Source organism: Camelus bactrianus, chromosome X (assembly GCF_048773025.1).
Source record: "Camelus bactrianus isolate YW-2024 breed Bactrian camel chromosome X, ASM4877302v1, whole genome shotgun sequence".
NCBI classification, from domain to species: domain Eukaryota; kingdom Metazoa; phylum Chordata; class Mammalia; order Artiodactyla; family Camelidae; genus Camelus; species Camelus bactrianus.
This window is the reverse complement of record NC_133575.1, coordinates 95,929,055-95,943,032: the sequence shown is the minus strand read 5'-3', so window position 1 is coordinate 95,943,032 and position 13,978 is coordinate 95,929,055. Positions and strand designations below refer to the sequence as shown.

At 35.0% G+C, this 13,978-nt stretch overlaps 1 protein-coding gene across 4 annotated transcripts in view; it reads right to left on the bottom strand.

Moving 5' to 3' along the window:
* Positions 1 to 13,978, bottom strand: part of XIAP (X-linked inhibitor of apoptosis) — a 52,306-nt gene that overhangs the window by 7,998 nt on the left and 30,330 nt on the right. For 3 of the 4 annotated variants that reach the window (XM_010963926.3, XM_045523304.2, XM_010963928.3), the window contains exon 7: positions 9,179 to 13,667. The exons of the other annotated variant lie outside the window; for it this stretch is intronic. In XM_010963926.3, the coding sequence (XP_010962228.1) occupies positions 13,474 to 13,667 (194 nt within the window). In that variant the 3' untranslated portion in view covers positions 9,179 to 13,473. Of the gene's footprint in view, positions 1 to 9,178; positions 13,668 to 13,978 lie in introns of those variants that run through there. 4 annotated transcript variants of the gene reach the window in all.

Below are 13,978 nucleotides of genomic sequence, written 5' to 3'. Positions count from 1 at the left end.
GGAGGTGACTAGGTTTACGTATTTATTTTTTTAGGGGAGGTACTGGGGATTGAACCCAGGACTTCCTGCATGCTAAGCATGCGCTCTAGCACTTGAGCTATACCCTCCCCCCCAGCTATTTGTTTTTTAAAGTTCATATCTTAGATCAACTTTTAAAAGAAATAAATATTAAATATTTATTTATAATATTTCTTTATATTATTATATATTTATTTACAATAAATATTTAAAACAAATATTGTACAATTCAGCATCTTTTTTTTTAACTAATTCGTAACCTAAATCCTTTATCTGGAATGTTAAGTTGTAATCAAAAACCATTTTTTTTCTTTTCTGATTTATCAAATTTTGGTTCTGGGTCACTCAGTCTTCAGGGTCTAGCTTTCCTCTCTTGGTCTCAACCATGGGTAGTTTGTCTCCTTGCCTATACTATTTGAGTGGGGCCTAGAAAAGTCCTGGTTAACTTTTTAAAAATTGAAATTGTTATTGAGATAATTATAGATTTGCCTACAGTTGTAAGAAATAATATAGAGAAATCCCTTGTACACTTTGCCCAGGTCTCCCCAGTGGTAACATCTTGCAAAACTATAGCATTATATCACAACCAGAACATTGACATTGATACAATCCACTGATTTTGCTCTGATTTGTGTGTGTATGTGTGTGTGTGTGTGTGTGCATGCAAGTGTAAATAAATTATATTAATTTATATACAATTTTGTCACCCATGTTAATTCATGTATCTAGCATCACAGTCAAGATACAGAACAGTTCCAATATCACAAGGATTCCTCAAGTTGCCCTTTTATAACCACATAACTTCCTCTGCCTTCTCCTTGTTATATAAAAAAAGAAATAAGTCTATCAAATTAAAAATCTTGTCAAAACATACAATGTCAGAGCTACTAATAAAATCTATTTCTTCTGATTTTTAGTTTAGTGACCTTTACACATTGTTCTTTTGGGGGGGGGTGTAAAAAGGTAGGTAATTAGGTTTATTTATTTATTTTTAGAGGAGGTACTGGGGATTGAACCCAGGACATTGTGATTGCTAGGCATGTGCTATACCACGTGAGCTGTACCCTCCCCCCTCCAATTGTATTTATTTATTTTTTTGGAGGGGTAAGTAATCAGGTTTATTTACTTATTATTTTTTGTGGAGTTACCAGGGATTGAACCCACGACCTCGTGCATTCTAAGCACACACTCTACCACTGAGCTATACCCTCCCTCCCCTATATGTTCTTCACACATCACTTTTTTGGAAAAGCACTGGCTAGGCGGTCAGATTAGTGGTATCATTTCCAAAATGTTATATAAATAGATATTTTTCAAAAGTTTTCTGCACTTAGAGTGAGAAACATATGCAGTGCTACAGTATTTCAAGAACAGTAAAAGCCCTCTGTGTTTTTTACTCCATTTGAAGGAAAATACTTCCTACCAGCAAAGTAAAAGAGTAAAACTGACCCACTCTCTGGATATTTTACTCTGGTAAAGTTCTCGTTTAGTGACGGTAACTGAAGCCCTTCAGCAATGGGCACTGCTACAAGTAGTGGTTTGTATTAAAGGAAATTGCCCCCCAGGTAGTGCAGACAGAACTTTGGGGATAGGGGTGAATGAGAGAAAGCTGTTGCCTGAGATTTGTATGTCAAAATTGTCACACGTATTGGTAAATGACAGAACCAAAAGGAGCTTAAGAAAAAAGCTTGATTTATACTCATAGTCTCGTATTCCATTTCATATTCCATCTTGGAACCAAACGTTAAGAAAAAGTGTGCTTTCCTTTGAACATAAAGATGTCACTGTGAACCCAAGGTCCTTAGGATATATAATCTTGACGTTGTTTTTCCTGTGATGAGCAGCGATACCACAGTCTCTTGCTTCCTTCTCTCAAATGGCAAAATGGCAAAAGGAGTTTGTGGGAAGGCGGCCTGGAGTTAGGGGTCAGTGGTTCTTTTCTCACATGTTCTCAATTGGCTTTGTTGTTCTAGGTTTCCCCTTACTACCCGGGTGGACTCAGCATGTTGTCACAACATCTTGCTCGCATCTCCCCTCTTGTTTTCTGCTTGGCCAATCCCAGCCTCTTTCCTCCGCCCACTCAACAGCTCAACATTGGGATTTCAGCATCTCTTTTCTTCTCCTGCTGTGGAGTCATCTAAAGAATTTCACCTGCTGGGTGTTTCCAACCGGTCAATTAAAATGGGGAGGAGGGAAAGAAGAGGAATAAGAACAGCAAAGAAGAAATTATCAAGTATTAAGCAAAGCAGAGGGGCCTCCTGTTTGGTTTTGGTGAAGCCTTTGAGCTGATCTTTTATAATCTTTTGGGACTATCAACAGAGAGGAGATAAGTGAGCCAACTGAAGTGGAAAAATTCAGAATGAAGGTAGAGAGTGATCTGGAAAACTAAACTCCTCAAAAGGAAAGACTTTAAGAATCCTAAAGCCAAAGGATTAGTGGTCCTGACTACTACTGTGGGTTGCATTCTATTTTAAAGGTAACTGGTATCAGTGGCTAAATAATGTAGTAGTAACTTAAGAACAAAGAAAACCTACCTAAATTAGGTCATTTTAAATACCTATGAAAGAGTGAGTAGAGGAAGCCAGTCTGAGAGACTCACTGCAGTGTGTAATTACAGACTTTGAAAGTATGGTTCGTCCTTCTATCTCAAAGCACATTACCAACTTTAATTATTTTTCGTAACACCTCTGTGAGACCAGTATTTCCCACAGACGGATGAAGAAACTGAGACAGAAAGGGAACCAGGCCCCTTCAATCACACCATGAATCACCTGCTGAGTTGCTCCTGTTCCTGATTTGTCATTTGAGTTAATTGACCATTTCCAAAAGAGGGAATACTTGAGCAGGGCTTTGAACACATTTTGGCTTCTATTTTTCGCTTGGAAGTAAAGGAGGCTGAATTCCTTTTAAGATGGAAAGCTGTTCAAAGAGTCATTATTTGATGGAATGTGTATGGAAATATATTAAAATGTTATTCAAGACACATGCCAGAACACACACAGAAGCCTATAGCATAACAGCCCAAGTTGGTCCTTCTGTCCTCCATCATTAACCTTGCATAGAAAACAAAACAAAATGACAACAACAAATATATCACATACAATCATGGAGTTTTAGTATCTGGAACAGCCTTCAACAATCTGAGGTCCTGTAGCTTTAGCCATACCACTTTCATGAAACCTGCTCCAATTATTGGGCTACGCCCTCACTTGTCCTTCACTATCGTCCTCACACAGAAGGATGATAGTCTATACCACAGAATCTAGTGCTCTGTCACACTATATTTACATTCTTTTGTTCCTTTGATTTTTTTCTTGCATTAAATAGCACCGTGGTTACCAACGGTCCCTGTACTATGTTTGGAATGGGGAAATACCTTATGAATGACAAATGTAAATCTTTTTTTTTTTTTGGTTTTTGTTTTTTGGGGGAGGTAATTAGATTTGTTTGTTTGTTTGTTTGTTTATTATTTTAATGGAGGTACTGGGGAATTGAACCCAGGACTTCCTGTATGCTAAGCACATGCTCTACCACTGAGCTATACCCTCCCTGCTAAAACTCTTTCTGCTACTAAGACCGTAAACTCCAAGAGGACCTATCCTGGGTCTTATTTTCTTCTATCACTACCTCCCAGAATTTCTGTGTACACTGCAAGCACTTAATACACACTGTTGGTACAATTTAACAGGATTGAGAAGACATTGGTAGAGGTCAACAATGAAGTGAAACAAGATTTTGTTAAACTTACTGAACAAGGTGGCTGAATTTGAATATGTATTTCAAATAAAAAGAAACCTGTGTGAGCCTTGTGTATACTATCCAGCCTCAGCAAAGGCCTAGAAAAGGTGATGGTTGCCTGGTGAATGAATATCCTTTCTCTTATCCCCCAACATACCTCATGAAACCTGCTTCAGAAAATAACTTACTAGTTTCTTGCTCAGAAATTCAAAACCCATCAAACCACCTGGATTTCTCTGATCTATAGGGGGAAAGAGAGACCAAATTTATCCTAAATGTGTACCCAAGGAGACCTAGTGCACATAAAATGCCCTTGAGGATTCCTAATAAATGCTTTTGGACCTGTCATTGAAAACCTCCACTTTTAGTCTTCAGATGTGTCAGACTTTCTGGATTCTGAGCTCTGCACATGCTTCTCTCCTAGGCAGAACTGCTTTCCACTACCTTCTTGACTACTTCAAGGGCCCACCCTCCAGAAAACTGCTCCCCAAGACCCTCCCCAAACAGTTTGAATTAGATCCAGTTCCCATTCTCCTTCATGTTCTATGATAGAATGGACTCCCCAGCATCTAGCACAGAGCCTGGCACATAGTAGGTGTTTAATGTTCATGCATTAAAAAAAGTGAAATCTGTAGAAAGTCAGTATTGATTCCAAGTTTTATTTGTCACTGCACAACTTTTAGATGAGAAGGCTTTCCTACTTCATTCATTTATTAAATTTTTCATTCATTTCTTCACTCATACATCTATGTACTGAAAAATTAACCTAGTGCTTATTAATGGACGACACAGCATCCTAGTCATTGGGAACATAGTGATTAGGAAGACATGGTTCCTGACCTTCAAGTTTTGCCTTGGCAATATAGGGAAAGGTTGTCTTTCTCATTTCCAAATCCTTGAGGTCAGAAACATAGTTATTAATTTTGGTGTTTTTTTTTTTTTTTTTTACAATTACTTTAATTTTTCAATTCTAGTTGAGTAGACATGCTAAGGACCACATATACCCATTTATTACTTCTATTTGGTTTTGTGGTTTGGTATCATATGGCCAGCCAGGTCTTGCCATCCAAAAAAGAGCCTAGATTTGGACATATATACTCAAAGTTCAGACAGTGAGGCAGCCAATTTAGCTAACTCATGCCAAAAAAATTAGCTAGAAACATTTTCACTGCCCATAAGAACAGTTCAACTGGTGATTCACCATATGATTTAGGTGAGTCACATAACCTCTATGTCTGGGGATCTTCAGCTGTAAATTACAGAGATGCTATGAATATAATGAATGAGAGACACAATGGCATAGTGCGAGAGTACCAGACCAATTATTTTATCATCCCCGAATTTATGTTTTATATATTCTTGTTTTCATATGTTAGAAAACATAGCTGACCCAACTGCCCAAGCAAATCTATTTAAGGGCCACTTGAATGGCAGAGTTTAATGAACATAATTTCCACAATTGTACATAGCAACAATTTATCCAATTATCTCTGTGCCATTACCCGTATACTTCTGATTTAAACATAGGATTAACCATGTAGAGAGTGGAAGGCAAAGAGATAATGTATGTAAAGGATTTTGAGAGCCATGGAAATGGCTAAGAAGCTATATAAATGAATTTCATCACTATACACCCTTGATTAATCAGATACTGGTCCACAACTGTTTCATTTTGTGTGAAACTAAGCCATAATTAGTCTAGTAAACTGAAATTAGAGGAATGATTCCTTGAGCTTATATAGTTTATAATTTTTGAAGCTCTTTTTTGTGCATTTACTTATATGAGCCTTGCAAAAATCCTCTAAGGTAGGTGGAGTAGGGATTCTTATCCCCATGTATTAATATTTTGTTACATTTCATTACATATAAGTGACCAAATACTGATTTATAACTCATACATAGGATAGGTCTTTTTACTTAATTCTTATAGCTCACATAAGAATATAATGTATCTGAAATACTTACAGTAGAAAACCAAGAAAGGTTTAAGTACAGTAGAGTATATTCTTTTTAGTAATCAAATAACAAACAAACAAACAAAAGTCTAGTTGAAAGAAAACCAGGTTTTTCCAGGTCAGTTAGGTCATTCTCTTAATGATTAACACAGGACTTTGTTAAATTTCTGCTAGGAAATCCATGCACAATGTTTATTTAATAAAAAATAAAATGATTTTTAGCAAGTTTTTCTCCACTTCAGTTTAATTTTACAGAGGAGATTTGGGGTCTTTGTTATTCATTTAAGTTCCTCTGAAACACCAATAAGTTTTCATGAACATACTCATGTGTTCTCTTTTCCTGAATCCAATTTTCAGCAATCTGGCAGAAGGGGAGCCTAGTCACTGCCAAACAAAATTCCAATATTTAATGAGAAAATACATTTTTGATGCTTTAGCCAAAAATGCAAAGCCCCTTATTTAAGCTAATGGAACTAAAAAGAAATCCCTAGTACCCAGTAACGGAATAAAGTTAAAGAAGCACAATGCACAGACTTAAAAGAAAGAACTCTCAAAAGTTTTGTTAACAAATGGACATTTACAATTTTGTATGTAAAAAACAGTTTGGGAACATAAAAGTCTTTGAAACAAGAATTAGATTTTGAAGCAAGATCATTGTTTAAATACTACTACCTCAATTAATTATACCATAGTCTTTTTTGAAAATTTAAATTCTTCTGGGAAAATAAAAGGGAGGAATAAAGTTTGGTTTCTCTTAGGTTCTTATTCCTTATTTGTTTTGAACCAGTATCCTTCCAATAATTTATTCATAAGCCTAAAGTTAGCAAGTATAGGCCCACGCAAAAGATTTCTTATGCTGTACTCATTAGTTATGGTGCTTATAGGGTCTTGGAAATACCAAATTAAACCAAATAAGATTGGGGGGGGGACCCTCTAAACAGACCAAATCTATACAAAGCCAAATGGCTAGGTTTTAGAACTGTTTTTTATAAGCAAACTAGTGGTTTGCGGGGAAAGAAAGAAAACTAAATCTGACTTTCATCTAGCCTTACCTACCTTAAGATTTTTATTTTGGTTACAGTTAGAGACCAATATTGACCTTAGTGTGGATTTACGCAACTCTCCAGGCCTTTAGAGACATAAGATCACTGTAAGAATTTTCTTTGGTTCTTTTGTGCCACAGCTTTAAAAATTTCAGAATTCAGAACTGCTAGTTTTTATGAATTAGAGGCTGAGCCCTTCCAACTCAAATTCTATCATTTGTAGATTAACTGCTCACATTTTACTGAAGCTTTGGCTCTTTCTAGAAGTGCAGATCTGTTCTGTACAATTTCAACTGATTGCTGTCACACTAGCGCTTACAAGTGAGTCTTCAAATACTTAACTCTTCTGCTGCTTGATTGGAGGATAGTTTAATAGCAGAGCAACATGGGGCTATTTAGCAGTGTAAGGGCTGAAGATTGATTTTCATTACAAAATTCAGAGTACTGTCTGGAAGAAAACTCTGTTGAAAAATGGAATCAGAAGGGACTTTCAGGATGTTGCATTTTATGTCTTCGCATTTTGGTAGCAAGAGAAAATACAAGTCTGGATCGTCAATGAGTTATCAGAAGAAAGGTGAGGACGACAGCCATCTGCAGAGTGACATCAATTTGATTTACAGGTTTCAGCCATTTAGTTATTTCTGGATTCAGACCCCATACCATATTCCAGTGGTTTTTCAAACTTTAGCCTGCATCAGAACCACCTAGAGGGGTTGTTAAAACACAGATTGCTGGGTTACATCCCAGGGTTTCTGATTCAGTAGGTTTGAGTTGAGACCCAATAATTTGCATTTCTAACAAATTTCCATGTGATGCAGATGTTACTGATCCTCAGATCACACTTTGAGAACCACTAGGTATCCATACACCATGCAGTTAGCGAACCAACTCTTATTTAATTTTTTAAAACTGAAGTATAGTTGACTTACAGTATTATATTAGTTTCAGGTGTACAACAATGTGATTCAATGTTTGTATAGCTTTTACTCCAATTAGTTACTACAGAATAATGGCTATATTTGTGTTGTACAATATATCCTTGTTGCTTATCCATTTTATACATAGTAGTTTGCATTTATCAATCCCTTACCCCTATATTGCCGCCCCCCTCCACTGGTAACCACTAGTTTGTTCTCCACACCTGTGAGTCTGTTTCTGTTTTGTTGTATACATTTGTTAATTTTTTAGATTCCACATATGATATCATATAGTATTTATCTCTCTGACTTATTTCACTAAGCATAACACTCTCTAAATCCATCCACGTTGTTGCAAATTAGCCTACTAAGTACATTTATTCTACAATCTATAAGCAAACTACAAGTGAAACAGTGAGAACATTGTTTAAAAATATTTTTAAATGATAATGTCAGTTTTGAGGGGATTTATTTCCCTTAATCTTCAAATAGGGAGGAAGAGGGAATAAAGTTGATTTTAAGTCTTGTTCAGATGTCCATTAAAATTTAGCAGTGATACTGGTGAGTTAAAAATTCACAATTTATATAAAAAATGTTCTAATCTAGTATAGGTACATAACAAGGCAATTTTACAGGAGAAATAACGTCTAGGATTTGCTCTAGAATATATCAGTGAAAAAAGAAAAAGAGGGGGTGTCCTAGATCAAACAGGATTGGCAATGTTATTTGTTGAAGCTGAATGATGAGTACCATGGGGCTCATTATACTTTCCTTTCTACTTTTATGTAAGTTTGAAAATTTCTGTAAGAGAAAGCTTTGAAAATTCACATCTTCATCAATATTCATTGAAAGTGTAGTTGACATGTAAGAAATGTGGATTGCATTTAAGACAAAGTCTTATGGTATATCTCAGATAACATTGATAATAGTCAAGGATTCAATAATCAATCACTATACAGACTAGGCCTGAAACAGAACTCTCAATTTAGGAACCTCCACTGTGGGCAGGAAGGGGTAGGGGAAATAGCCACTTGAAACACCGATTTCTACATTTCTCTCTCCCTTTAATGATCCTTTATTCTCTCACTTTTTATCCCACCAGATTTGCTTGCAGCTTCTGAAACTCTCTAGGAAACTACCTCTACAGACTCACAAAAATCCTTCTCTCCTGTCTGCCTCAAAGGGGCAGTGGCTTTTTAAATCTCTGGCTTGTTCAAGCCTTGTTATGCTGACTTTACTGTCTCTTGAGTCAACCAGGCCAATCTTTGTGGGGGAGGTGGGTTCATATTTTTAAATATGTTAAAAACTAACTTTTCATGCACGTATAGAATTCTATAAATTCATGTGAAAATGGGTGTCTTTTTTTTTTTTTAAACATGACATGACTTGATGTGTACCTTAATGCCTGGCCCAGTGGCATAGAATATATTTAGGAGGTTACATTTTAGTATTTTTAAGAGGTCTATTTTATTTTTTTCTGAGAAGGTGAAACAAATACAAAGTAATATCATTTTAAAGAATAGTATTTTATTGAATAAGCTTTATTCACAGAAAAATAAGCTTTAATCTATGATGACTGCCAGATTATACAGTAGAAAGCTATTTTCTTAGTTTTCCATACTGATGGAAAGGTTTCTACTAAACGAAAAAAGTCATAAAATTATATTCACAAATATAGTACTCTATCTCAAACATTTCACTTGATTATTCACAACACTAATACAACGACAAGAATCAGTCATTCTGTCAGGTTAGATAAAGTATAACAGTAATGAAAAAAATGCAAAATCTAAAAGATTAAAGTCTTTGTTACATCAAATCAAAAATGCAAATTTGGTACTAAGTATAGACAGAATGACAAAATATACTTATATAGTAATTTTAAATGTTCCATTAATGATACACAGTAAGAATGTAGTAAATGCCAAAAAACTATACGCATATCTGCAAACTTTAGACTTCAAAATAGAATCTTACCACCCAAACATTAATGTAGTATTGTACAATTTGAACCTATATGTATTTAAGATTGTCCTATTGTATTAGTTATAAAGTGTCATTTAATATGTAGTGAAGATTATGGTACAGAAGAAAGCATAGTTGAAAAAATAAACATTTGAGGCCTCCCAGGAGAGGAAGCTTGAAGTTTCTCACCTTTAAACTATTTCCCAGTCTGGGCTACCACTAATTAGCTATACAGCTTTGAACAAATCATTTCATCTTTGAGCCTCAGTTGCCTCATCTGTAAAACACGCGGGATGAATGAGATACCTCTCTAAGGTCACTTCTAGCTCTGACACTCTATGATTCTATTATGCTGCAAATGAAATTCACATTGTGCTAAGTGTGTAAGAGTCAAATTGAAACTGATTGTGAAGGTGGGAATAAGCCAACTGTTTTTATTAGGAAAGCTCAACCAAACTTGGTAAGAATAATTTTTTCAAGTTTTTAAAAAAGGAACTTAAATATTTTTAAGGACTTGACCTACTTGTTTAGTGTAATTTGCATCTTAAGTTATGAGAAACTCCGTAAAACATAAGAGTTACTGAAAGAGTTATTATCTAAGTTTTAGCCCAAATTTCCAGAGTCAAGGCAAACCCATGGAGGGTAAAAGAGTATTAGGAAGGGAATTAACATTTATAGCAGGTATCTTACATATATGGACTCCTTGAACTCTTATAACTTTGTAAGACAGGTACTATTCTTATTTCACAGATGAAATGGCTATATCTTTTTCCTTTTTTAAAAAGCAGTTTTGGCTAAAAATAACTATCTATCAGATACTCCCTCCCATTTTCTTATTTCTCCAATGGAAATGATATACAATCTATCCCATTTCTCCCACCCCTCCACCCTTTCCCCCCATATTCAACATCCAGGTAATCAGGAAATAAAACAATGACTTGGGTCTAAAGGGTACAATACGTGCAACTAATGCTGTGGTGGTAGTCTCCATTCAGAGAGTTCAAAATACCAATTTTAACCACTAAAATGAAAACAAGAGAAAAACTACCAACATTTAAATAACATAACAATAAAAACAACAAAAGATCGTAACACACAGGGCCAAATCACATTATATACATTTGCTACACCCCTTCTACCTGATCTTAGCTCCTAACCAAAGGGGGAAAAACAAAAACAAAAATCTAGCAGGAAAGGCAATACAAAGCCATGAATTAATAAACTACAGTTTATAAACACTAAACCCATTTCTCAAAAATTAAGACTTTTGATCAGCATACTAGATTACTACAAATAAAGAAATTATTATAGAACAACTTGACTCTTCACATGTTTAAAATGCTGTAAAATAGGTGGTACCTTTGAAATCTTAGAGGAACTTTATACAGAAAAGGAATGTCTACATGTAGATACTGAAAACTATTTTGGGAAGGGGAGGCAGAGATTTGGATCTGGCTGTATTTTCGACCTTCCAAGTGATTATTCTTTGCACAATTAGATGGGAAGGATCCAGTGCTTTTTCGAGTGTGAACACAGACAAACATTGGTAAGTCTTTAAAAATCTGATTAGAAGTTGGAGTGCTGAGTGATTTAAGAACCTGAAGCAACAGCACTTCTAAACAATTCTTAAAATAAACTTGTTAGCCACATCAGCTTCATGCATTAAATTTCACAACTCATGGGGAGAAAAAAGATCTTGCTTAATTCTAAACATACAAAGCTTTAAAAGAGTTGTAATGAACTGAAGCTCCTAGAATGGGCAAAGCCTTTTGTTAAAACAATTCAGTCCTCGGCCAAAAACTCAACTGAACTAACTACCTGACTTGGAGCTGACGTGTCCTGGAAAACAGTTTAAAAACTTTAACACTTTTCTCCCCTTGTAATTTAAGGTTAAACTTAAAGCTTAGACTATACATGTAGAATTTACCTTAATGAATATATAACTAAACCTAAATGGAAGAAAGTGCAAAGGTAAAGAACTGAGGATTTATATAATAAAATAAAAACAGGGCAGTCATTATTTGAAAATTTTCTCATTTAAGTTTGCAATGCTTTAAATGAATATCAAAGTAGTAACCAACAGAGGTTAAGAGAACATAACAATACTCTTTCCCTTAGAAAACACAACAAAAATATAATTTTTAAGTTTCACTCTCAACAAAATGCCTCACTCACCTCTACAATAGGTCATTGTGAGAATATTTGCCTGGGTGTTCTACGAAGCATTTTTAAACTTTCATTTTTTATCTATATGATTCTTATTCAAGTTTTTTTCTCTTTAATATTCAAACAACTGTTCTTTTCTTGTTAGTATTTTATAATTTCCAAGAGGTTTTTAAGGATCTTGAGAGAACATTTATTTCAGAAGTATCTATTACTATTACTAGACAAGAAAACAAAACAATTTAGGTAAAGACTTGACATTTTGTCCTATATACATCTTAATCATCTTAACAGCAAAAACTTACATGAAACTTTAAGATACAAGATGATACGAGAATCTCAACGTGGAAAGCTGTCACTATAACTACGAGCAGTGTACAAACATGCTTCTACTTTTACCTACATAAGCTGACAGATGTTTAAAATACTGGGTTAACAAAGATCTTTTAGTAAAGTGACTTAGGCAGGCTTAAACTAGCAAGGATTAAGGATGAATCCTTACTAATTAATTGGAAGATCTGAGACATATTTTATATTTCATTTTACAAAATCAGGAATATTTATTTTGAAACAAGAGAAGACATGGTCTACCTGTCAGAAAACTACCACTCAGAGATATTTTTCATCCACAAAGCAGGAAAAACATATAAACATTTAAATTTCACATTGGCACCAAAAAGGTTAACTGCCCTGCCTTCTTGGATTAGAAAAACTAAAGCTGAGCAATAAGTAGTTTTGCAGGCGTTTGAACATGCCTAAGCCTTTAAATCAGTAACATACTTTCTAAAAATTCTGATTACAAAAGTAATACATACTTATAAAAAACTCAAACAGAACAAAATGAAAAAAGTAGAAACCAAAAGGCCCCTGTAAAGCCCCAGTGGGACCCATCCCCCCACCCCCTCAAAAGAAACCACATTTAACAGTTTGGTGCCTATCTTTCCAAATCTTTTGTTCTATACATATATAAAACACACATACACACACACCTTCATTTGGCTCATTCTATACATAGTGTTTTGCCACTTGGATTTTACACTTAATATACCTTTGATATCTTTCCTTGTCAGTACATGTAGGCTAGATCGTATTTTATCATTAAATACCCTTTTAATAATGGCAAAATCATTTTTTAAAATCATCCACCCAAGTACATGTGCATAACTCTAAAAGAAATGGACAGAATCCTAATACACAAAGACAAACATCCAAAAATAATCTCTATCTTTCCAGCAGTGTGGAACAGTTCATTCCTTTTTCACACAAAACAAATTATATGATTGGGGAGATTAACTCTAATCCCCACATTTACACAGAATGCTCCATTTGTTAAGCCTATCTGAAAAGAATGAAAAAGTCGGTTGATTAATTCACTTACATTTAGAAAACTAAGTCAGTGTACTACAAATACACATTGTGATCAGTTACAATATGTTGCTTCTTAGTCTAGGGTTTCAATTAAGTAACAGTGGAAAAAATAGGACAAGTAATACAGCTAAAATCATGAAAAATCCAGAAATTCAAATTTTAAATTGCCAACTATAACACTGCAGTTTACATTTTTTTCTACTTGGTAGCAAATGCTAATGGAATTCAAGGCTGATTTCTTAAAGTTGGTTCACATCACACATTCAATCAGGGTAATAAGAACATAACACACCTACTGTAGTTAGATTAAGACATAAAAATTTTTTGCTTGAAAGTAATGACTGTGTAGCACATGGGACATTTGTCAACTGCTTCAGCACATTGTTTACAAGTGACCAGATGTCCACAAGGAATAAAAACTACAGCAATATTTCTATCCATACAGATTTTGCAAAGCTTCTCCTCTTGCAGGAGCCTTAGCTGCTCTTCAGCACTAATTTCTGTACAAAGAGAAAAAAAAAAGTGGTAATTTTAGACTTTTTTAGTTGTTTAAATTCATTAAACATTGTGAACCCCTACTAAGTGCCAGACACTAATCAAGTGTTGAGAGATAGGATGACTCACACATGGCATCTGCCCTTAGGCAGCTCGCATGCCAGTGGGAGAGGACATGAGGTGAGGCTACGGAAGTAAGCACACAGTACAAAGTGATGAGTGCTATAATGAAGTTACGTACTAAGTGCCCTTGGACAAGATGAGAGAACAAGTTCTTCTGTTCAGACTAGTTGGGGAAGGCTCCACAGGTTGGTGG